Below are 24,315 nucleotides of genomic sequence, written 5' to 3' on the forward strand. Positions count from 1 at the left end.
GGAGTTGGACCAAGAACCTATGCGCCTCTGGGCACCAGGGAGGGCGGGGAACCCATGTGCACACAGGCCTCAGTCCTGCGGCTGGGGCCTCACCGGGTGGGCGCCGAGAAGGGGGCTTCGTGCAGCCTCCTCCTGTCTCCTGGGCAGGCGGTGCCCCCAGATGGTCCTGCCAGTCACGCAGGAGGCTGCTGGGGCAGCAGGGCCGTGGAGAGGCACGTGGGAGGCAGGACTTCCTGTGGCCAGGGCCGCCTCGATGGACGCAAGGGTGGGAGGGCAACGGCCTGGGAGAGGTGGGGAGGGGAGAGGCAGGGCCTGGCTGCACCCAGGCCCACAGCCTCTGCTGGCCTCTCCCGGGACAGCCCCACGGGGTGGCTCTGGCTCGCCCCCAGCAAGGTAGTCACCTGGCTGCACACGGCACACCTGCGAAGTGGGCCTGCTGGCAGGACTCGCTGGGCGTGCGGCGGGGAGGGCACAGGGTCGGCACTGCAGATGTGTGGTGTCCGCATGTCAGCAGCAACAAAGGCCTCTGCCTGTCCGCGTCTGTCAGGCCCCGGGGAGGGAGTGGAAGCCTGTGGCCGCACTGTTACCTTCCCTGATCTGAAGGGGAACATTCTGCAAGCGGCCCCAGGGGCTGTACTGCCCCTCAGACCCTTAGCCAGTCCCGTCACCGAGGAGTCCGCGGTCTCCGGAACCCCGCCCTGGCCCTGCTGTCGGGCCCCGGGAGGGAGGCGGTGACAGGCGGACCTCCGGCCAGCGTCGGCATCGGCAGGCTCTGCTTCCACGTGGCTCATTCTTTCCTAGAATTCCTCAGGGAATAATAGCATCCTTGCCATTGTTTTCCCTAGTGAGTAACCCGCCTGTGCCCCTCTCATTCCTCAGCGCGAGTCAAGACACTGAAGTCAGAAGGCGGGTCGTGGGGGCAGGTCCTGCCCAGGGGGAGCCGTTGCCCTCCAAGGAGGAGCAGGACCAGGCGCCGACTCACTGGAAGCCCTTCCTGGTTAACGTGTGCGTGGCCACGGTCCTCACGGCCGGCGCGTACCTCTGCTACAGGGTATGTTTTCACTGACGGACGTGCTGGCCAGACCGCGTGTACAGCAAGCCCTGGCCGCCAGCCCGGCGGTAGCGCTCAGTGCTGCGGGAGCCTCTGAGCCAGCCTCAGAAGAAACAGATCAAAGGTTTGCAAAGTCTGGGACTGTGAAGGGCTAACGAGAGAGAATTGAGGATTGATGCACCGGGGTCTTAAGGAGCCCTGTGGTCCCAAGAATAGAAGAGTCTAATCTCAGGGCCTTAACCTATTCAGGAGTAAGTAGACAAAATGCCAAATATGTCTCTCTCTTTTTATTTTTTTTTTTTTGTTCATTTGTTTTTGAAAAAAAATAATAGAATTACAACACATTGTTGTTTTTAACCTTTATAAAAAGCAGCTTTTTGTTATTTCTGGGGAAAAAAAAAGACTAGGCACTTACGAAACTTTCTTGTACCCTTAGGTGGTGTAACCAGATACACAATTTTTATTTGATTTCCCAGGGAAAGACTCCCACACTTTTGCGAATGTAAAGTCCTTTGGAGGAGAGGGTTTGAGGGTTTCGGACATCGTCTTGCTCAGGCGCTTCCTCTGCTGAGCGCGCACTGAGCTGGGACAGTGCCTGCGAGCTTTCCCGTTTTAAGAAGAAAAACAACAAAAGGCCGTCTCTAGAAAACAGAACCCGGCTTCTGCTTTTGCTCAGGGTGTCCCGCTGGTCTCCCGCTGTCCACTCCTCCACCGGCCCCCTCTCGTTACAGCCGTCTTGCGCACGTCCTCCCCCCATTGCTCCATCCCCACAAACAGGGTTCCTCAGGGCCCCTGCCTCAGGGTCAGAGGTCATCACAGGGTGGCCACCGGCTTTTCACCCAGCCATTGAGATCCAGAAGGAGCAGTTTCCACTTTGCTTGGAATATAAATGCCATTTCAGTAGAAATCCACACGTTAGAATGTGTCGCCGTTAAAGTTAAGGAGAAGAGCAAGGATTAGCTTCAAAACTCTGGTCGTGGAAATCACCTCACAAGACTTCTTTTTTTTTTTTTTTTTAATGATTTTAAATATTTTACCTCTTTCTAAGCAACCACCTTTGAGTGCATCCGATGGTTTAGCAACGTGCAGACAGCTTTTTCCTCGGGGGTGATCTTGGGAAGGGGGAGCTGTTGTAAAAGATAATAATAATAATAATAATAACCAAAACCCCCTTCACGGGGGGCTGGAGTGGCCAGGGTGGCCGAGGTGGTGCAGGAGTCTGCAGCTCTGCAGGGGCGGGGCCGGGCCCGCCTGAAAACGTTTGGTTTCATTCCGGTTCCTGCTTGACAGCCCCACATGATCTGACCCACCTTCACCCACGGTCCGCCTCTGCTCGTAGAGCCCGCAGCTGTCTAGCAGGCAGCCGCTAGGCGAGGGCCGTCGGACAGCGTAGCCTGCCGCGCCCCGACGGACGCTGGTTCTGCACTAAAGCCCCCCTCTCCAGGCGGTTGGCCTCATCTCCATCCTTCTACTTTTCTCTCCCTCGCCTTCCTCTGAATACCAGATCTACAACCCATTTTTTGAGGCGGGCACAGAGGGCGCTGTGCTGGTGGCGCAGAGCAAGGCAGCCTGTGCGGGTGGAGGGGCGAGCCTCGCGTGGTGCCCCCTCGGCACGTCCCCGGCAGGCGGCAAGCGGCATCCTTCCCGCGGCCCTCCCTGGAGACGGCGTGTAGTGAGCCTCTCCACTCCGTATTTATTTTTTAATTCTTTTCTCCTGAAGGCATCCACAGTGCACTAGCATCTTCATAAACCAATAATGTATTAAAGTTTTTTGATGTCAGCCTTGCATCAAGGGCTTTATCAAAAAGTACAATAATAAACCCTCAGGTAGCACTGGGAACGGAGGACTTTGCCGTGAGCCTGCTGCGTCAGACCAGTACTAGGAAGGAGGACGGTTGTAAGCAGTCGTGATTTCATTGGGTAACACGAGAAGAGGTTTGCCTATGTTTATAGGACAAAGGGATAATATATAATGAACACTTGGCTATTTAAGACACATGGCATGAGATTACTTTGTCCCGGTTCCTCCCCTCCCCAGTTGTCTGCTCGAACCTCGATCTCAGTCACCGCTCTCCCTGTGTGTATTAGGATGCATGTACGGTCTTCTTGTGTCCCGATCAAATACCACGTGCTTGAAATCCTTAGATCTCTGCTTACTGATGGCGCTCCGTGTACAAGTCCAGTCTACCTTTGCATGAGCTGAGCATTACGTGGCTCTGGTTCCTAAGACCGTTGCTGAAATAATCGCCATTCGGCAGCGGAGTGATGTTGTCCAGTAACAGATATTTGCCTAATTCCTGGCATGACACTCTGGTGACTTCCTAGTGAGGCCCAGCCTGTCCTGGTCCAGCTGGGCCCCACTGTAACTCAGACATTCCAGGGGCATGGGAAGCCATAGTCACACCTCGCGCTCTGGACATTTAGACAAGCAGGGCCCCCCGCGACACACACACCTTTGGGATCAGCCTCCACTGTGCCAAGTTCACACTCTTCTTGAGCGGACCGTGATCTGGAACCAAGGCGACTGTTGGAAACCACACTTCTTGAAACAGCCTGGACGACGGTCCCTTCGAGTCAGCCTGCGGCCCTTTAGGTCCGGGGGCCTTGCTGAGAGAGGCATCTGCCCCTGCCCTTGAACCCTGGGCACTGATGGTGCTCACGACTCTTCCTGCGAGGGGAACTTAAGACCTCCGCATTAAGTGGCTTTTTTAACAAGAAAAAAAAAAAAGGCAGCTAATAGCTCACGAGCTGCTCTTTTGCCAGCATTTTCACATTTTGCCTTTCACGTGTTAGAAGCTCGTGCAGAGAATTCTGTGGTGGGAACATTTGAGGCATCGCCCCGCAGAGCCTTGGTGAGGTGTGGATAAGACTGAGGTGCCAGGCTGTAAGCATTTTTGAGTTGGGCTTGTTTGTCTGTTATTTTAAGTCCTGTATATGTATGTAGTAGTTTGGTGTGTATATATAGTAGCATTTCAAAATGGATATACTGGTTTAACCTCCTATCCTTGGAAAACAGATGGTTCTCCATCTTGTCACACGTATGTTAGAGAAGTAGCGAGCTGCTCTGCTATATGCCTTAAGCCAATATTTACTCATCAGGTCATTATTTTTTACGATGGCCATAGAATAAACCATTTTTACAAAAATAAAAACAAACAAAAAAAGCGAGGTGTTTTGGTATGATACCTTTTCAGGTGTGTGTATACGTGGATGCATGATGGGGGGCGGGGGGCGCGTCTCAGGGTCTTCTGTGACCTCACAGAACTGTCAAACTGTACAGTTTTCCAACTTGCCATATAAATGATGGGTTTGCATTTTAGTTGCAACAATAAAAATTTTTTTCTAAAGAACATGGCTTTGGGGTGCTTCCCATTTCTTTGCTTAATAGGCCTAAACCAGGCTGGGCAACTCCTGTTTCTTTCCATCCCTGCTGATGTGAAGCAGATGTTGTCAGTCAAGAGGGCTTGTAGTTTTTCCACATCTGAGGATTACGACGGTGGCCTCCTGGAGTCGTGGGTGCCTCTGGGCGGGGGCACTTTCCCTGCCTGGTGTTTACTCAGCGCCTCAGGCCTCAACCCATTTCAACAACAACAACAAAACTCACCTTTTCAAGTGTTAGGGCCCTTGGATAACTTAATGAATTTATACAGGTTGTTTGAAGAACTGCTCAAACCTCAAGAACGTGTGTCCCTTAGCCGGCTGCCTGTAAGACCCAACGGTGGCCACATCTCAGCACCTCTGCCGAGTCACATTTGATGTGGAACTGACACATCCGTGGAGACTGACACTGAGAGGTAACAGTGAAGTATAAACAATTCGTGTAGTCTTCTTTTCATGTACAAAATTAAACGTAAGTCTCCCCTAAAGTGATTTTTTGACTTCTTGTTCTGAAATAATTTCAGACTTGCACAATGTTGCAGAAATACTACAAAGAATTCCCTTATATCCTTCAAGGTGTTATGACTGTTTCAAAGCTGGCTGCTGAGTAAACTGTTTACGCTGTGGCCTTTCAGCAAGATCCATGGAACCCAGAAACAAAGTCTGTGGTCATGTGACCACACAACACCCAGCGAGGACAGTGGGGACCTGGGTGGTGGTGTCACACCCACTGTCACCTCAATTGTTTTCAGATACAAAAAAACAAAAAAAATGACATCTAGGCTTTCATGAAGAGGAGGAATGCCACTGTGGAAAAAAATAACTGAATTTGTAACTGAGCAGAAGTCAGATAGGGCCCAAGGCCAGAGAAGGGCCATGCCGCCCGGTGTCTGTAAGGAGAAGGGACTCCGGGAGCCTCAGAGAGCACGTGGAGAGTCCAAGGGGCGGCCCTGCCCCGAGGCTGCCCTCCTCTACGCCTGCATCTATGTCACGTTGGAAAGAGAGCACTGAGGGACAGGAGGGGTGGCTTCTTCCCTCAGGATATTCCAGAAAACCACCACTACCCTCCATTTTTTTCAGGTAGAGTGAAACACCAATAAAAAGTTATTTTAATTGAAATTTCAGAAAACAACATATGGACAAGGCAAATAAATACTGAGTTAAACCGAAAAGCACAAAATACATACAGGAAATGTAAATGAGCATGTTTAAGTTACAGAGCTTTCCAATGCCATTGTTGATACCACATCCAGACCCCAGGGTACCTCTACACTCTTAACTCAGAAACAGCCCAGGACACGTTTGGGGTTTTTTTATAGACTTAAATAGGAAATTAATTTTCTTTCTTTAAACATGATGTTCAGTAAAATCTTTCTTCAAACTAGCTTATGGCTTCTGAAGCAATTTATTTAATAAGCCCTAAGTTGACTTGCTTCAGAAAATGGATTCCATTCTGATGAGTGAGGTCAAAGCAAGTGGCACTCAAGACTTCTCGGCTGACGGCATGTTCTTGTTGCCTTTGTGCTGTTGAACCACAGTGAAAATAAGGCCCGCGGTCAGCAGGCCGCCAGCCGGCTCCCCTGTGGCGTTTGGGCTGCAGCTCGGGCTGAGGGGGCGAACCGTTGAAACCCTGGTTCTGCCCTCCCCATGGTGACAGCCTGCTGCCGTGGAAATGACCCGAGTACTGTCCTCAGCAGGGACGCTCGGTCTGCTCGCCTCCTCGATCCCAGTCTTTAGTGAACCAGAAGTGCTGAGCCAGCTGACCTGCTGATTCCAGGCCTCCGCCTGCCTGGCCTCGGCCCCTTAGTGGCATGGCTGGCTGGCACTGACCCGGCTCTGCCCCCGGGGAAGGTCAGGCAGATTCTCAAAGCCAAAGGCTGATTGACTGAAGTGCAGCCCCCAAAGTGCCGTTCAGCCGCTTGTTCTGCTCCTGTACAGAAGTCCCACTTGTGCCCTGGGGCTTCGTAACTGGCCCAGAATCCGGGAGCAGCTCTGGCCAGTTCACGCTTCTGGGAGAGCGCACCGTGTACCTCCACCCGAAGCCCTCCCTGTGTCGAGGCCGGGCAGCAGCAAAAACAAAGATGCCGGATTTGGGCTCATTAGCTGAGGCTTTTTAAAATATTGTGATTTCAACGTCTGCCTCCTGGCCAAAGGCTTCGTCTCTTTGTTCTGAGCAAAGTTTGTCCATCTTCTCAAAAGCTAAGCGTCCTTTTTCACCTGAAATATTAAGGTCACCTGTCACGGGGTTGTCTCCCCACCTTGCTCTTTTCTACACTGGTGAGCCAAGGTGGCCTTAGTACTTCCAGACGCCTAGGCCTCCGGTGCTGCTGTAAAGGGCAGGGGGCGGGGAGCCTTTGGGACCGGCTCACGTGGACCCAGGGCCTTGTCCCTTTGTCCAAGGCAGAGCCCGCTGAACCTTAATCCTGCCTTGCATCTGGCTTTCATTCCCAAGGACCGTAAACGGCCACCTCAGCCATAAAGGAAACCTGCCTTGGCCAAATGCAGTCAAACAGGTTGCTAACGGTGCCCGTCCCATGTGCTATTTTGCGTCTTCTGAGAGCTGGCTGTGGCCTCTCTGGCACAACCTTTCTACAGGCCCCAGCAACCCCATTGCACTTCGAAACGTTGGATGCTGTACTTTACCAAATGACAGCGTGGCTTCCCGGGCTGCCGCGCGCACGGCCTCCAGGTCAGACTGGCACAGGCGGGCAATCTGATCAATGCTTTCGATGCCCTGTTTGAGGTTGGGGGAAAGGGGGTCCATTAGGGGGCATTTTAAGGAACAGGTATCCACTTTTATAAACCCTGCAGGACCAGCCCTAGCATGGTCTCTGCGGCTTCAGCGCCTTCCTTCTCTGAAGCCTTCCAGGTTTCTCCTGTGGCCTCAGGTTCATCGAAGTGCCACTGGCAGCATCTCATGTTTTCAATCCTGACACCTTCGGAAAGGCCCATGTTGGAAATGAGAAGACCTGCTTTCCCCTGGACCCTTCTACCCCTCTCCTTCTCCCAACCCTGCCCTCCAGGTCAGACCAGGAGAGGAGGCCTGACCTGGTTCAGGCAAGGCTGACTCCACCTGATCACCTCCAGGGCCAAGGACCAGAGTGCACTTTAGCTCCCCCTAGTGGGCACCCTAACACTCACTGGTTATTTGATTATAACCAGATGGTCCTTGTAGAATTTCCTGTCAGTTCATTCCAGAATGAATTTAGTCTGTATTGGACCATTTTTCATCTAGCAAAATGGCAGTGATTTTCTTTTTAAATAAGGGTTACAAATGAAGATGAGATTGAGGTAAAACGGGCATCGCCTCGTGTCTGCTTTCAGGAGTGTAAATGGGTGTGTTGTATCACGAGTCTCAAAAACATTTATCAATGCATTCTCTGGCCCTGGGATAACACTAAGTCTAGCCTAAGGAAGTAATTCAGAACTCCATATAAATTTTAAAAGCTTTATGCACAGAGATGCTCAAGAATTAGGATGGATAATTTTTGCATTTCTGTATTTTTACACTTTTTTTCTACAATGAGCTTACTGTGCTCTCAGAACATTTTTCATTGAGCATATTAAACCATATAATCCAAGAGCTCAAAAGTGAGTCTCTGGGGCCACCTGCTTGTTCACACCGAGCCAGAGCAAACGGGCACTGTTTCCGAGGGGGCTCTGCCATCAGAGCTTCTGCTGCTGGAGCTGGTGGCTGGTCCTCTACAACCAGCTCTTTACGGGGCTTCTTCACTGGCAGTGATTTTCTTTCTTTCGGTCCCAGTGGAATCATTTTGAAATGAACTAACTTCAGCATTAACCACAAGCAGGCTTCTCTCCATCCCCATCAAGGACGGGTTAAACTCACCCTGAGATGTTTTAGCGCCACGCACGCAGCTTCCTGGAGTTTTGCATCGTTCTCGGTCAGGGCGTTGGTGTAGAAGAGCAAAGCCTAGGAAATAAGGTTGCTGTGAACGGGGGCGCTGGTGACAGCAAAGTCCACGGTGCCCACGGCTCATCCCCCGAATGCTGACAGCATGTGTGCACAGTGTCGAGTTGTAGGCTACGGCATTCAGTTTATCTAAAAACGCTGTTCCCTGGGCTGAGGGTAATGACATAAGAAAACTCTTTTTCTCTAGTACTGTTTACAAAATGCGTTCCGAAACTGCCATCTAGATAAAATGCTGAATCAGAGAAACCCGCTGTCCAGCGGGAACAGCAGAAGTGAATACACAGAGGGAGCCTCGGTGAGGCTGCTGCCTTGGCCAGAAGGAAAAGCATCTCTTCCCTTCCTCACTCTTCTCCACTCACAGTTCTGACCCCGCCCCGTCAGTCACATGACCATGGCCAAGTCGGTTCAGCTGGAAAAGAAAGCTGGCACTTGCTTTGCAAAATTGTTGTAAGGGCTATTAAGCACGGGAGAGGGGCCAGTGGGGATGTGCCTGGCACTTGGGTGAGCCTGAGACCAAGGCCCCAGTATTTCCCTTCTCCCACCACGGGGGCTGGTACCCGAAATCTAGAAGAGTCACAGGTGTTCACGAACCTAAAAGGCAGAGGGATCCTATCTCTTGGTTTTCAAGTGAACCAAGCACAACGAACCAGCCAGCCACACACATTAGTTGGAAGTAAATGAGGCTGACTGTCAGAATTCTAAGAAAGAGACATTCTACGTGCAGGTGACATCTCAGAGACCGAATAGATAAGTTGCTTTAGAAACACTGAGCTGAATGAGGTGGTAAGCACGTGGCATGCTGTTACGATCGATCGCCTGGCAACGCCAGCTCCCTCCCCAGGGCTGGCTGGCTGCTGCCAGTGGTGAGGGCATGCGGAAGGCTGTGTTCATGTCTGGAGCATCTCTAAATCAAAACACCGGCAGCAAACGCAGCTCCCAGTCGCTCACTGCTCCCTGTTTTTCCAAGAGGAAGCTTACCTCCCTCCACCTCCCCCCAGCTCACACACCTGCAGCCAGGGGCTGCCGCCTCCCACATCGTACCTTTTCCCGAAAGCTCTTGTTCCTGGCTGCGCTGGCCAAGCGAGCACTGGCCGCCCTGCACACCCGTGGGGTCCCGTCCAGCTGGAGCAGCGCCCAGGCCCTCAACGTCTGGGGCAGGGGCTGGAGCTGGCCCAGCCGCTTCCCCTGCAGTTTCCTGACTGTCTTGGCCTGGCCCACGCACTGCAGCTCCTCAAAGAGTGTTACTAAAAGAGACAGAAAAAAGGCGGCCCAGGGTCCCCTCTGATTGCGGCCGGGCTGGACAGCTGTGGCTCGTGCATTAGCCAGGGAGAAGCAAATCCCAGGACGAGCCCGTGTGATCACCAAGGCCCAGTCTGGACTGGTCTCAAAGGGAGCCTCCTGGAATCTCCAGGAAGGCTTTCTAGCAAGGGATCAAATACACCCTGAAAATGAATAAAACCCCGGTCCATACTTCAGGGACTCCGGCCAGCCCAGCAATAGCTCTCCTGTCCAGTTCTGACCTCTGCTCTGTGCTTTGTAAAGCCTCCTGCCCTGGAAGCTCATTTCTACGTGGGCTGAATGTAGAATCTAATTAAATCTGGTTCTCGAAAGAACAGCTGGAGGGGAAAGACACAGTGATTCTGAAACACTGGCTTCCCAGAGCCGAGCCGAGACAGAGGTCTCCACGATGGATACTCCTCTGTGGTCAGTGTGTTGCTTTGAGGCCACGTGCCCCCCGCCCCAGCCCCTACCTTCCTTGGTGAGTTGAGCGAAGTGCTTCTCCAGGTCGGAGACACTCTGCCTCCGCAGGTAGCTGTGAAACTGGAACCAGGTGATGGTCTGTTCTTCAGGGAGCCCGGCTCCGGGCAGGAGCCCGCCGCAGCTGACCACCTGCTCCAGGAGCCTGCGGCACGCTGGCGACACACAGACAAGGCGTGAGGGGAGACCGAGACTCCGCCCCCTTGGCGCCGCTCAGCCGGCCACGGCCGGGTCACTTTAAAGGCTCTCTGATGGCGTGTGGGTGGGTATCCTTCCCTGCGCCCCCTGCGCCCCCCTGCGCCTGCGCGGGGCGTGCTCCAGCTGAGGCCCAGAGGCCCGAGTTGGGAGTCTTGCGGTGCATCCATGTGCCCTGGGCCCCACCCGCCCCTCGATCTGAATCACAGAGCCGGGGCCTGGGAATATGCAGGTGGTTAGAACTGCTTAAGGCCCAGAGCCACTGCCTGGAGTATGACTGTCACCCTTCAGTTGTCAACAGAGAAAAATGCTGCAGCTCTGCATTCTGGGAAAGAGTCCAGCCAAGATTCAAGACACCGCTATGGGGCAGGTGAAGTCCTGCCTACCTTCCCATAAAGGTTCCTTCTCAACCCCTCTAAGGTTCTGGTGGAAGCCATGGAATCAGTCCCCAGAAAGGTGCACGAGCCCACTAACGTTTGCAGCTTCCCGGCTTCACAGGCCCCTCCCTCCTCTCCCCAGGAAAAGGAGATGCCTTGTTGTCAAGCTCAGAAAGGCCTCCACTTCGTGCCGAGAAGGCGTTCGCAGAGGTGGAGATGGGGCTACAGGGAGGCCTGCCGAGGCGATGCTGAAGGCCCCAGAGGATCCACAAAGCGTTTCCGAGGGGGGTGGGGACAGGCATGGGTCTACCTATTTCCAGTTGTCCCGGGTATTTCCCTCTGACTCTGTGCAGGAACGTCTTCTTGAGCTGGTCCAGCAGCACCGTACCAGGGCAGGACAGGACCGCGCCGGGCTCCGTGCAGCCTCTCCACAGCTTCAGGCACCCCTTCCGCCGCGTGGCCTGCGGGATGACTGAAAGCCCAGGCTCAGAAGCCTGACTGGCGGTGGGGAAGAGCAGGCAGTGAGGAAGCCCGGAGATGTCCTTCCACTAGGCCCTGAGAGGTCGGGGAGGCGAGGGATGGCCTGGCCTAACGCAGAGGCCCTTTCCCACGTCCCAGTGTGACCCGCAGAGACAAGCAGCTTCGGCTGTGAGCACCTCATCTGGGTCACCACCTGCAGCCCTCACGACAACCCTGGGGCTGCTGCTGTCACCAGCCTCTCCTTATGGACAAGGGCAAGTCCCACGGAGGGGGCAGAGGCAGAACTGGGGTCACAGCTACTGTTTGACCGCACACTGTATGCCTTGAATGTGTCCTGGGGCTCCTTCACTGACACCTACCCAGCGGCCTCCCCTATACAGATGGGGAAGCTGAGGCTCAGAGAGGTGAATCATTTGCCCAGAGTTGCACAGCTGACCGAGGCTAGCGGGCCTCCCTTCCCACCCCACAGTGTGTGTCTGATCCCAGCCACTGCCCTGACTCATGTCCCCTGGGCTCCATTTAACTCTGGGTGTTGGGAAGGGAGAGGAGGCCCCCTGGGCTTTCATCCTCATCACTTCCTGCCACGCACACGGGCAGCCCATGGATGGAGGGCAGGTACTTACTCTCTTCAATGGATGTCGCCTTGCTGACCTTCTCAAAATCGAGCACAGAAAGCGTCTCCAGAATCTGTTTTTGCTGTGCAGCTTCTTCCAGAAGGCATTCCTGGACCATCTTCGACAAATTAGGAGAGTCCAGTTTCTGGGAAGCAACCCGTGATGCTCCAGGTTAGCACAGAACATGCCCTCTGAGGTCAACCACCATGACCGTGGCGCCCACCTGCCCCGTGCCCAGCCTTTCTTCTATCCCGATGGTAGCTCCCTGACTGTCATCTGGGGATTCCTCCTTTGCCAAAGGGGTAGAGACGATAGGATGCAGGCTGGAGCTGCCAGGAGCCACCTTTGCCACCAGAAGGAGCCAGCCTGCCAGAAAGTGAAGCCAACCAACACAGGAAAGCAGAGCTGAGAGAGGGAAAGACTCAGTCATGATGACGTTTGAAACCCTGGATCCAGCTGGGCCTGAAGCCCACCTCTGGGCCTTTCAATTCTACGAGCCAAAAAATTTCCTTTCGGTTGAGTCAGTTTGGATTGGAGTTCTGGCATCTGCCACTGAAAGAGACACAACCACTGCCTTCGGTTTAGGGCTTGGGCTGTATAAGGACCCCATGACTATTCACCAGCACCACCACCATCACCCCCGCTTTGAACCTGCCACCCCACCCCGACCCCACCCCACCCTCCCCCATTCCTCACCCACCTGCAGCAGCACTTTGCAGATTCGGAGGTGAACCGTGAGCAGCACGTCCAGCTCTGGGGCACCAGCCGTGAGCTCCCTGCACGACGCTGTCAGCAATGGCGGTGGAGGTGGAGTCTTGTCCTTTCTGAGTTGAATTGAGAAGAACTGGTGACCGTTCGGTTAGCAGTTCAGCTCCCTCCAAGGGTAGAGGAAACCCTCCCTCTCTGGAGAGCTCTGATCAGGGAGGCCAACTCCAGGTCCCAGGGAGATGGAGTTAAACTGAGGAGTAAACTAAGAGAAAAGGAGAAGCAGCAAAAGGTAGCAACAACTCAAAACAGGTGCTGGGATGGCACTGGGGGCCCCCCCGCACCTTGCAGGGTGTGCAATTTGCAGCAGAAGCCTAAGGTTCCAACTAATTCCTAGCTCTGTGACTCTGGATAAGTCAGCCTCCCCTAGTCTCAGTTTACTCATCTGTAAAGTGGGGGCAGGAACCCCAAGCTCGGGGCCATGAGGGGTGCGTGAGACACAAGCGTACCCAGCACTGTGTCTGCTCCGGGCAGGGGCTGAGCCTGAGCCCTGAGGAGGGTGGAGATGCCACACCCTCCCCATGGGATCGTGAGAAGACAGGAGAAATGTGGCCTGTTCACGCACTTCTGTGCTGCTGAGCTCTGGGTGCAGGAGAAGCGCTCAGGCCAGTGCGAGTGGGCAGGTGGGAGCTGCTTCACCGAGAACGCAGTTGGTGTCACAGGTGAGGGCGGGCGGTTGTGCAGAAGGAACGGGGAGTGGGGTCGCTTGGGCGATTGCTCCGCAGAGGTCAGAGGTCCTACTGAGTGCGCTATTGTTATTTTTTAAGATTAAAAAAAAAAAAAAAAAAGCCCATCGCTCAGGCAGAAGGCTCAGGGCCAGGCTGAGGTATCCTCGTTCACTCAAGTGGTCACCGAGGACCTGTTCTGTGCGGAGCGGGGCTGGGGCCACAATAAAGAAAACAGACATCAGGGCGGGGCTGTGGGAGACCCTGGCCCCGAGGCTGGTCACCAGGGCCGCGCTGGGACGGGTGCACTCACCGGGGACCCTGGGAGCCCCCAAACAGGGCCAGCTCGTGTGGGGCGATGTGGGCGCTGAGGAAGGAGAAGCTCTCCAGGATGTACTCCATCAGGCTCTCGGCGGACGCGTGCTCCCGGCGGGCTCCGCGGGGCTGCAGACGGACGGACGGACAGCCGGAACTCAGGGCAGCCCGGCCACCCGCCCAGCACACCCACCCTAATGGCGTCCTGGTCACCGTCCCTCAGCAGGGCTGCCATCCCCTGCGTCAGGGACGGGCAAGGGGACGCGTCCCCGAGGTCCCTCCTGAACGGCCTGTGACAAGGTCTGGCATGACAGCTGGAAGGAGGGCAGATCTGAAAAACCTCACCAGTCACAAACACCCACGGGGACAGGGCAAATGACAGGAGAGAGCTGGAGAGCAGGGCCCTACCCCAAGAGGGCCACCTGCCACCCGGAGTGTGAGGCCTGAGGTTGCCAGATTGTTTAGTTTTCCAAGAAAAAGTGGAAATCTAGACTTTGTGGGGAGCTGCCCAGTTTTTAAATATCGACAACACTCTATGACATAAATCACAGCAAGATCCTTTTTGACCCAGCTCCTAGAGAAATGGAAATAAAAACACAAATAAACAAATGGGACCTAATGAAACTTAAAAGCTTTTGCACAGCAAAGGAAACCATAAACAAGACCAAAAGACAACCCTCAGAATGGGAGAAAATATTTGCAAATGAAGCAACTGACAAAGGATTAACCTCCAAGATTTACAAGCAGCTCATGCAGCTCAATAACAAAAAAACAACCCAATCCAAAAATGGGCAGAAGACCTAAATAGACATTTCTCCAAAGAAGATATACAGATTGCCAACAGACACATGAAAGAATGCTCAACATCATTAATCATTAGAGAAATGCAAATCAAAACTACAATGAGATATCATCTCACACCGGTCAGAATGGCCATCATCAAAAAATGTATAAACAATAAATGCTGGAGAGGGTGTGGAGAAAAGGGAACACTCTTGCACTGTTGGTGGGAATGTAAATTGATACAGCCACTATGGAGAACAGTATGGAGGTTCCTTAAAAAACTAAAAATAGAACTACCATACAACCCAGTAATTCCAAATTATTTTTTAAATACGGCGTGGGTCAGGCCAAACAACTCCCAACAACCCAGGCCAGAGGCTGCTAGGTGAGCCTCTGGGTTCCAGGTGTCTCCTCTCCCGGGGAGACGTGGAAGGAGAGTAGTTTTAAGGCAGCCCCTGACTGGGGGAGGCGGCGGGAGGGGGTGTCGTCAGAGCCTCCCAGTGGCGGGTCCGCTGTGGCTGATTCCCATCCCCAGGGGCCTCGTCTCACACAAAGTGCACCGAAGGCACAGCCCAAGTAGACGCTGCCCCAAGAGCCAGAACTGGGGTCCTGAAAGTTGAGCCCAAAGAGAAAACCTTGAGCAACAAGAGAAGAATAAGATTAGTTGCAGAGGTTTCCTTGCCCAATAAAAAAAAAAAAAAAAAAAAAATATATATATATATATATATATATATATATATATATATATATACACGCAGGCACAGGCGCATGCGCACACACACAGTCAGCTCTTGTTATTCACGGTAGTTACGGTGTGTAAAGTCACCATGACCTCTGGATTTGAAACTGAACCATTGCTCCCAGGGGAGATGCCGAGGCGTGAGCCTCTGGTCAACATTTTCATCAACCCATCAATATGTAACCTTGTTTTCTGTGTGTCTGCTTAAAGACGTCTTATTTAATATAGACACTGTACCGCTGATACACTAAACCCAAGGCCAGTGGCATTTTAACTCACGCCTGAACACAGCTTATCCAACACACACATTTCCTCCATAAGGCACGTCAGGAACACTGGCCAGCACCTCAGCCTGGCACCTGGGCGCTGTTTCAAACAGCGAAATCACCAGAAATAAGTACAGAAATGTGGAAAACGTAGCACTAAATATTCGGTGAAAAGGACACTTGGGTACAGTATGAGCTGAGAAAAGAAGGAAGAGCGTCATCTCCTTCAGCCTCAGCTGGGAACTTGCACATCAGGTGACTTCAATTATTTGCCCCTTTGCACGTGCCTCTGAATGACCACGAAAGCATCACGAGCAAGTTTTAGCAAGTAGGTGAATTCGCAAAAACAGAATCTGTGAATAGTGAGAATTAACTGTGTGTATATAAATATATATACACACGTATAAAAGTAAATCCTCACATATACACATGTATATAAATATGTGTATTTATACACCTATACCTATGTGTATAATTTCTCTTGAAAAAGTCAAACTAAACACCATAGCCTATAATCATTTGTATTGTTCTAACTTGGTTTGCCCCCCCCCCAAAAAAAAAAGTTCCTCGAAGATGTTTAAAATTATTGTCCTATTGCGGTATTACTTTAGGTTGTTTATGCAAAGTGTATTTTTCAAAATACAGGTATGTGACAGAAGCTGCGTGCATGCCGACCCGAATGGTTCTACACACTAACGCTGCTAAGAAATACAAAAAGGGTGACGTTACTTCTTAAATTTTTTTCTTGAAAATTTCTGGCAGGTCCTTTTTAAAGACCACAGCAGTGGTAAACGGCGAACGTGTTTTTAAAGTTACTAGATATAAAGTGAAAAATTAAACTTTCACCTGTGCTGAACTGTAATGTTGGGGGTGGGGTCAGGGCTGGAATAACCGAAACGAATTTTGAAGAGAGCTGTTAAACTATTTCAGTGCCAGTGAACCGAACACAAAAGACAGTGGTTCCATGAAGTAATTGATGTCTGGGGACTTCCCTGGCGGCCCAGTGGTTAGGACTCCGCGCTTCCATTGCAGGGGGCACGGGTTCGATCCCTGGTTGGGGAACTAAGATCCCACGAGCCTTGGGGCACGGCCAAAAAAAAATTGATGTATAAGTAGGTGCTGTATGTATATATGCTGTATATATGTGCCGTATGTATATATATAAGTATACATTTTAGCTTATGTACATCTGTATATGTAAACCAAAAAACTAAAATAATCTGCCCAGGCCAGCACCTCTGAGAGCCACCCAAGGACAGCCCCCGGCGTGGGCCCTGTGGAGAAGTTTTGGTGTGGGGTGTGTGGCTGTGAGGGGCCTCCCACAGTGCCAGCTCTGACCCTGAGAATGCCCCAAATTGGGGATTTTAAAGCTGAGCCGCAGCCCCACCCACCCAGGTCAGAAGATGTGAGATGGGGCTGGGATGTGGCCGGACGTGGAGCAAGTCGTCCACTCTGAGCCCCGACTTCCTCTTATAATCCTCCTCCCAGCTCGTTGAGAGCCGCTGTTACACCCATTGGACTGATGAACAGATGGAGGCCCAGAGGGGAGACATCGCCCACCTGGGTTACACAGGGGTGAGGCCAGGATGCTGGCCCAGGCTCCCTGCCCCAGGATCTCACACTCCCAGTTGTCACACCATCAGCAAAGCAGGGCTTCCGCCCAGCAAAGAGTAAACATACCTTCAGCCGGTCCCTGAAGCTGAGGACCTGGTACTCCAGCTCCCGGAGCTGGGGCGGCGCAGAGTCCGTGGACCTCAGTAAATCCAGGACATCCTGCAGGGGCCTCTCGAGGGGCACCCCGGGCCCATCCACTCCATCCTCGGTTTCTGCCTCATGGTGGCCTTCCTGGCCTCCGGGGATCACGTGGTTGTGGAAGGGGGAGCCCCGCGGCAGGTCGAGGCTTTCTACTCCCAGATTTCTCCACCCAGGCTGCTCCACAAACGAGCCCTCCGCCAGGTGGAACACCTCTGGCAGGAGGCCCAGGGGCGGGGGGTCCTCCTGGGCCCCCTCTTCAACGGAGGTGTTGGGGCCAACGGCCAAGGGCAGGAAGCCCACGTCCGAGGTGGATGCCGTTGTGCTGGTCTCAGTGTCTCGGGGGTCCTCGGAGCTAAAGGAGTCCATCTCAGGCAGCTCCTGACTCCGGCTCCGCAGGCCAGGGCCCCGAAGGTCACCGTCGGACAGGCAGCTGAGGACGGAGGCGGCCCTCGGCCTGTCCAGCAGCAAGGCTTGCTGTGCTGGCTGCCGCAGGACAGACTGGAGAGGGGGATGCAGGAGCAGCCTCACCAGCTGCCCCAGGGATCACAGCGAGGCCCCCAGAGGGCTTCCCCCACAGACCCTTGCTCTGCATACCCACATTCTCAGGATGACTGAGGTCCACCAAGGTGACTGGCAGCCCAGAAGTGCTAAGAGCCTGGCACCTCTCTGCCCTTATCCCTCATCACCCCTCTAGTGCACTCCTTTCCAGCCCCAGTCTCTGAGTCAGACCTCATTTAACCGTCACCACACCTCCCTGAGGGTGGCCACTGGCTCATCCTCAGGCCACACAGGCGAGGGTCAAAGTGCGAGAGTTTTAATCCAGGCGAGCTGACGTAAACCCGAACCCCTCCCCCTCACCAACCAGACAAATAATAATGGTTGATGTTCCGACAGCACCATCTGTTTTTGCCAGGCATTCTTGTAAGCACTCCTCATTAACTAAGTCATTTAACCCTCACAAAGCCCCATCAGGGCGGTGCTGTTATTCTCATTTCTCTGATACAGAAATTGAAGCCCAGAGAGGTTGAATGACTTGCCCAAGGTCACACAGCAGATGAAAGGCATAGACAGAATTTGGACCCCAGGCCATCTGGCTCCAGAGTCCATGCTCTTAACCATAGATGATTTTTTAACCAAAGTACACTGGGACCACCCTGGCCAGACAATCACGTTTCCTCTAAATGCACAAGTTGCCCAGCTCATATAAAGCTGCCTTCCCCACCTAAGGTCCAGAGGCAGGAGACAGGTTCATCCAGCTCAGCGTCACCCTCCCTCTGGGCTTGACAGAATGTCTTTGTTTTTGTCTCTGTCCCTGGACCCTCACTGGGGCACCTGCTTTGGGAAGATACTTGAACCCATGCGGGATGACGTGCGTACCACGTTATTTACAGCCCCGTCGTTGGTAACAGCAAATAACTGAACCTCAATATCTTGTTAAATAAAGTGCGATTTTTAGCCAAATGTGGAATGCTGCACGGTGCAAACAAAGAACGAGGAGCGCTCTGGGAATGACAGTGTCCAGTACATCACTAGGTTAAGGGCTGCTGTGGGATAAAGGCTGGGGAAGATGCATCTGCTCCCAGACGGCACGGAGTATCTCTGGAGGAATATGGAGGAAGGTGACAAGAGTAGTTGGTGCTAAGGAGGGGACCCAGGTCCCTGGAGGTCACAGGAAAGAGGTATTTTACTGTACAGGATGTCAAGGTATTACCTACTGGAAACGTATACTAAAGGGTAAAACAGACTGGAGGCCAAGGTCATGGCTGGGGTGGTAGAACCATCCAGAGAACCCCATCCCAGGCATCCAGAAGAACCAGCCAAGCCCAGAACCAAGTCCAGAGGCCCCAGAATGGAGGGGTTGGCTGCGAGAAAGTACAGAAAAACACCCAGGATAACCCCCAAACAAGGGAGGCCGAGCCCAAAGCTTGCTGCTGCTCGGCCCAGCCCCACGTGCTGGCCCCCCGGGAGTCCCCCCCGCCCCGACCCCAGCTCGACCACTGCACCCCTGCCCGGTGAGGCGCACTCACCAGGTAGTATCTCTCCCGGAAGCTGGGCGTGCTCGGGGGTGTCCAGTTGTATAAGAAGCCCTTCCTGCTGCCCACGGAGAACTTGCCCGTGGGGCTGGGCGATACCAGGAAGCTCTCGGTATCAAACGGGCTGGAGGAGAGCAGAGGCCAGGGTGTCATCGATGGCCAGAGGACACTGGAGCACAGACAGGACCCAGGAGATGGAGGCTCGGGGAGGCGCAGGCACAGCCGAGGGACTCCAAATCCATGTTCTCAACCCTCTTGGCAACGTCTCTCGGAGGCCCGCTGCCCTGAGCGCCCTTAGCCAGATGGCGAGGGGCAGCAATCGGCCACCACACAGGTGAGCGACATCCCCCTTTAGAGGCCTTTCGAGAAGCTCAGCAGACCAGAGGTGGACACTCAGCTCTGCCATCTTCTGGGTTAACCACGTCCCCGCCCCCCTCCGATTCCTCATCGGTCAGGGGGCGCCAGTCACAGTCACAGGGAAGGCTGCAGATCCACGGTGGCCCTCGCCTGCCCTTGGAGCAGGCAGGCGTGGGTCAGCCCTCCCTGCCTCGTGCTGCCCTGCACACAGGCCTAGCTCGCAACATCTGGGGCCCAGCCTGGCCACGAGGGCCTGAGGCTCAGAGGCACCGCCTGGACACCTTTCCTGCCTGCCCGGGGCAGCTGCGGGCCAGCGGGACACCCGGGTCCTTGGACCTGCCCGGCTTGGGGCTGCATGGCGCTGGGCCGCCCCCTGCCCCATACACTTGAGAGGCGTGCTCAGCCCCGCTAGACAAATGAAGACACTGAAGCTGGGGTGTCACTTGTCCAGATTCACCCAGCTCACCGGGGAGAGAGCAGTGGCTCCAGTGACCCCGGCTCGGACCCCACCCCAGGGAGAAAGGAGAGACTGGCCCCAACTGGTCAGAAGAAGCACCAGAGTAGAGGAAGTGCGTCTCAGCCCCTTTGCTCCTGCAGCACCTGCCCTGGGGAATGAGGAGAAGGGAATTTCCGCGAAACCCAAGGTTTCATTTGGGAGAAAGAGCTCTGCTACCAAAAACAAAACCTGTGGAAACCACCAGCGATCACTGAAATGGCATGCAAGGTGGAGAGCCCCACCCTGGGCAGGGGTCGTTCTCATGAGTGTCCCCCATCCATGGGGCTGTGGGCTGTGGCCCAGGGAGGACTCAAGGTGACCGCTCGGCGTTATGCCTGATCAGTGGCAGGGGTCAGTGGGGAATGAGGTGGGCACAGCAAAACCAGTCCTCCTGGGCAGAGACAGGCTTCTCCCGGGAACCCAGCCCAGGAGGCTGCTGGAAAGGGTCCTGGCCAGCCCAGGTCTTTATTTTATTTTATTTTTTTAATATTTATTTATTTGGCTGCACCAGGTCGTAGTTGCGGCATGAAGGCTCTTAGCTGCGGCATGAGGGCTCTTAGTTGCAGCATGCGGGCTCTTAGTTGTGGCATGCGGGCTCTTAGCTGCGGCATAAGGGCTCTTAGCTGCGCCGTGAGGGCTCTTAGTTGCAGCATGAGGGCTCTTAGTTGCGGCATGCGGGATCTTTTTCCCTGACCAGGGATCCAACCGGGGCCCCCTGTATTGGGAGCGTGGAGTCTTAACCAATGGACCAGCAGGGAAGTCCCCAGCCAGGTCTTTAACAGCCACTGGGTCAAAAGTGAGAAGGGACTCAAAGCTCAGAGGGGCGGGGGCGGTAGGGTGGGCAGTGCTGCAGGGAAGGGTCTGGGCCCCAGCCTGTCTGGGGGGCAGGATGAGGGCAGGGCTGCCCAAGGTGGATGCTAGGGCGCGGTCAGGCCACCAGGGGGAGCCGGCGAGCCCCCCACCCCCTCCTCTCTGGGAGTTTGGGGCCGGCCTCCTGTCACGGCAGTGGGCCAGGGGCAGGGGAAGGCGGCTACCCCGACTCACTTCCACAGCACCTCCAGCTGCAGCTTGATGGTGCCCAGCTCTGTGATGTCCACCACGATGACCTGCGGCCGGGTTGTGAAGAAGTCGGTGATGTCGCAGGTCACTGTGCCCACCGCCAGCGAGCTCAGGCCCCGAAGCTCTGTCACCTGGGGGGATGGGGAGCTGTGGGTGGTGTCGGAGCCAAGCCCCCCCGGCGCCCTGGCCCCGCCCCTAAGCCCCACCCACCTTGATCTCGAAGTTCTCGTGCAGGGTGGGGATGAAGGCCTTCTCCTCCTCGTCCCAGGTCTGGCTGTCGTCAGACTCGATCCGGCCTCTCAGCTTCCAGCGCTGGCGGCCCAGGCGCAGGAGCACCTGTGGGCCAGGCCCACGGAGGGAGGGGTCAGCCGCCCCCCTTGCCCCCTGCCTGGGGGCCCTCCCTGCCAGCTGGGTCGGGGTGGGAACAGAAACCCAGTTGGGGCCCTGGTTGCCAGCAGCTCTCAACTCCCAAAGGCCTGGTGAGGAGCCCTGAGGACTGATCCCGCCCGGAGCGTGGCTGTACCTCGTACTGGTCTCCCGGACAGAGGCGTGCGTAGCCCACCAAGCCTGGAACACAGAGACGGGCTAATCTCTTCTCCACTCTCCTCTGTCCCTGCCCCATGGGTCACAGGCCCTCACACGGGGAGCCCCCCATCACAGGGTGGGTATCAGCTTCGGCGGGTGGGGGGGATAGGCCATGATGATGACAGTGGACAGGCCTGGGCCCTCACTTTCAACTCAGAGAGGGGATAGGACTTGCCCGAGGTCACAAGTCACAGGAGTGGAAACGAGGGCTGGGCCTGGACCCCCGGGATTCTGACCAACCCTCCGCACAAGCTCCAGGGTCCCGGAGAAGGCCTGATGCTCCCTCCACACTGGCACCTGCCCAGCCACTCTCAGCCCTGTTCTGTTACCTTTCATCCTGACGTGGAACTCGCCCAGGTGAACCTCCAGGGCCCCCTCGATGAGCCACATGTCCTGCAAAGCCCCACACAAGGTGGCTCACCGCCTGCCCCCGGGCTCGGCCACGGGGGACGCACAGACCCTGCCAGACAGAGGCCCCCGGGCAGAGAGAGGCTTTCTCAGGGCCCAGGGAGCCCCAAGACCGGCCCGACCCTCGCGGCGCTGCCCGCCACCGCCGCCCACCTCTGTGCACTCCTGCAGGCTGCGGCCCAGCTCTTGCAGGCTCTCTCGGGAGGCGCGGCTCGGCGGGCACCGGGAAAAGGCCCGCTGCATGTTGGAGGCGCCGTCGCGCAGGCGGCACTGGATGCAGTAGCCTTCGTAGAGCTCGTCCACCTGCGGGGCGCACGGGCCAGTGGGCGCGGCGCACGGGCCAGTAGGCGTGGCCCACGCCGAGGGGCGGGGCCCCGACCTGCTAGTCACTCGCCTCCGAGCTGCTGACCCCACCCCGGCCGTCCCATCCCGCCCCGTCATACTGGCCCCGCCCCCGTAGAATGTCCGCCCGCGGGGCAAGGACCACGTCTGACTCGTCCGCTCCGCATCCCCAGCACCTGGCAGAGGCTAGCACCTGGCAGAGGCTTGCACCCAGCGGGTGCACAGTGAAAACTAGTGAACTGGGCGGGTGGGTGCCTCGCTTCCCCTCTCCCTGCCCGATTTTTCAATTGTGAAACAGGGAAGGTGGGTTTGTGATATTCTGTCCACCCACTGGGCTCCTGGGGGAGTAGAGCAAGCTCATGGAACAGTTTGCAGAATATAAAGCTTAAGGCACTTGCTGTGCGACCCTGGGCCAATCCCTTGTCCCTCTCTGGGCCTCTACAATCCCATCTGTATGATTGGGTGGCGGGACTCAACATTCCCAGCCCTCTAACCCCAACCCCCTGATCCCCATCTCAGGGCTCAGCCCCTGCAGGCCCTGCTCCTCCTCGGCTCTCTCCAGCCACCTGGCACCCAGAGAACGTCCCTCCACCCCGCCACTGCTAACCCAGCAGAGGCCCAGCAAGCCGAGAGACACCCCCGAAGCCAGGCTGACCTTGCTGATGTGAAACTCCATCTTCCGAATGTGCCTTTCCACAGAGCGTGTTTGCTTCTCCCAGAAGAAGAGAAGATGCTTCAAAAGTAGCCTGCCCACACTCCCCCCTCCAGCCCTTGCCACCCTCCTCCAGGTACTGACACACAGAGCTGCGCTCAACGCCAGGCCAGCCCCTCACCATCCCAAAAGAAGGTGCATCGCTGAGCGTCAGTTTCCCCATGTGTAAAGTGGGGAGGAAACCCAAATATTCCTCCCATGGGACAGCCAGGAGGATGGAATGCAAGCGAAGACGTTATTCTCATCCAGCCAGGCCCAGCCACGGCCCACCTTGCTTACCACGTGCAGACAGGAGTTTCCCTCACCTTGTCCAGGTCATAATAGAAAGCCTGCAGGGGAGGAGAGGAAGGAGGGAGTCAGGACTCCAGTGCTCCTCCAAGACCCATGAGGCTACATCCCAGGGGTGCCTGAGCTCAGAGAACAAAAAGCCAGCGGCCACTCCATCCTCTGAGGCCTGCAGTCAGCAAGCTGTGGTCCAGGCCAAGCAGGAAGAATGAGTAAACACATGGGCTTTGGGTGAGGCAACTCTAGGCCTGACTCTATTTGCCAGCTATGTGTCCCAGGCAAGTTTCTCTACCTCTCTGAGCCTCCATTTCCTTATGTAAAGTGGGGTACCAACAGCACCTACCCCATAGGGTAGTTATGAAGAGTAAAGGACGGTGTAAACTCAACAAGAGGGGAAGCATTGCAATTTGATTATTGAAGGGGTGACTTCAGCCATGACCAGAGGAACTGAGAGTGGGGAGAGACAGCCAGCACCACCCAGGCGTTCAGGTCTAAGGAAACTGCAAATCCGGACCGGCGCATCCGGATTTGCAGGGGGCCACAGTGTAGCCAATGAAAAGAACATATTGTCGGGGTGGGGGAATCTTTGTATAAAGGGCCAGATAGTAAATGTTGCAGGCTTTGCAGACCATATGGTTTCTGCCATTGGAGCATGAAAGCAGCCACAGACAATATGTAAATGATGGGTGTGGGCTGTGTTCGGATAAACTTTATTTCCAAAACAGGCCCTGCTTTGCCCACGTGGGTTAGAGTCACTATATCTGAGCCTGGACAAACTTCCACAAGGTTGGAGATCCACTAAGGAGAAGGAGTAAGACGTGGGAGAGTACGTAAGTTGTGATTTCATTTTTGTAAGACAGCTGTTAACCAAACCACTCTATATGCACAATCTGTATATTTCCATGATTGTGTGACCAGGGAGGAAAATATGGAAAGATAAAGACTAGATTGTCCTCAAGGGCTAAA

General features: G+C 54.8%; 2 protein-coding genes across 16 annotated transcripts in view; one reads left to right on the top strand and one right to left on the bottom strand.

Moving 5' to 3' along the window:
• Positions 1 to 4,406, top strand: part of PTPN1 (protein tyrosine phosphatase non-receptor type 1) — a 143,471-nt gene extending 139,065 nt beyond the window's left edge. For 6 of the 8 annotated variants that reach the window (XM_057529486.1, XM_007185300.3, XM_007185298.2 and 3 more), the window contains one exon: positions 880 to 4,406. In XM_057529486.1, the coding sequence (XP_057385469.1) occupies positions 880 to 1,066 (187 nt within the window). In that variant the 3' untranslated portion in view covers positions 1,067 to 4,406. The remainder of the gene's footprint in view (positions 1 to 879) is intronic. The other 2 variants (XR_451283.2, XM_007185299.2) reach the window with 2 other exon arrangements.
• A 1,114-nt stretch (positions 4,407 to 5,520) lies between these two features.
• RIPOR3 (RIPOR family member 3) overlaps positions 5,521 to 24,315 on the bottom strand; it is a 71,855-nt gene continuing 53,060 nt past the window's right edge. For 2 of the 8 annotated variants that reach the window (XM_057529481.1, XM_057529479.1), the window contains exons 5-22: positions 23,370 to 23,393; positions 23,008 to 23,064; positions 22,164 to 22,313; positions 21,932 to 21,995; positions 21,541 to 21,584; positions 21,228 to 21,425; positions 21,003 to 21,148; positions 19,100 to 19,274; positions 16,998 to 17,570; positions 13,528 to 13,658; positions 12,485 to 12,608; positions 11,794 to 11,929; positions 11,001 to 11,162; positions 10,112 to 10,273; positions 9,402 to 9,604; positions 8,277 to 8,360; positions 7,073 to 7,163; positions 5,521 to 6,646 (exon numbers count right to left, since the gene is read on the bottom strand). In XM_057529481.1, coding sequence (XP_057385464.1) covers positions 6,543 to 6,646; positions 7,073 to 7,163; positions 8,277 to 8,360; positions 9,402 to 9,604; positions 10,112 to 10,273; positions 11,001 to 11,162; positions 11,794 to 11,929; positions 12,485 to 12,608; positions 13,528 to 13,658; positions 16,998 to 17,570; positions 19,100 to 19,274; positions 21,003 to 21,148; positions 21,228 to 21,425; positions 21,541 to 21,584; positions 21,932 to 21,995; positions 22,164 to 22,313; positions 23,008 to 23,064; positions 23,370 to 23,393 — 2,628 coding nt within the window. In that variant the 3' untranslated portion in view covers positions 5,521 to 6,542. Of the gene's footprint in view, positions 6,647 to 7,072; positions 7,164 to 8,276; positions 8,361 to 9,401; positions 9,605 to 10,111; positions 10,274 to 11,000; positions 11,163 to 11,793; positions 11,930 to 12,484; positions 12,609 to 13,527; positions 13,659 to 16,997; positions 17,571 to 19,099; positions 19,275 to 21,002; positions 21,149 to 21,227; positions 21,426 to 21,540; positions 21,585 to 21,931; positions 22,063 to 22,163; positions 22,314 to 23,007; positions 23,065 to 23,343; positions 23,394 to 24,315 lie in introns of those variants that run through there. The other 6 variants (XM_007185297.2, XM_057529480.1, XM_057529483.1 and 3 more) reach the window with 6 other exon arrangements.

Source organism: Balaenoptera acutorostrata, chromosome 15 (genome assembly GCF_949987535.1).
Source record: "Balaenoptera acutorostrata chromosome 15, mBalAcu1.1, whole genome shotgun sequence".
Lineage (NCBI taxonomy): Eukaryota > Metazoa > Chordata > Mammalia > Artiodactyla > Balaenopteridae > Balaenoptera > Balaenoptera acutorostrata.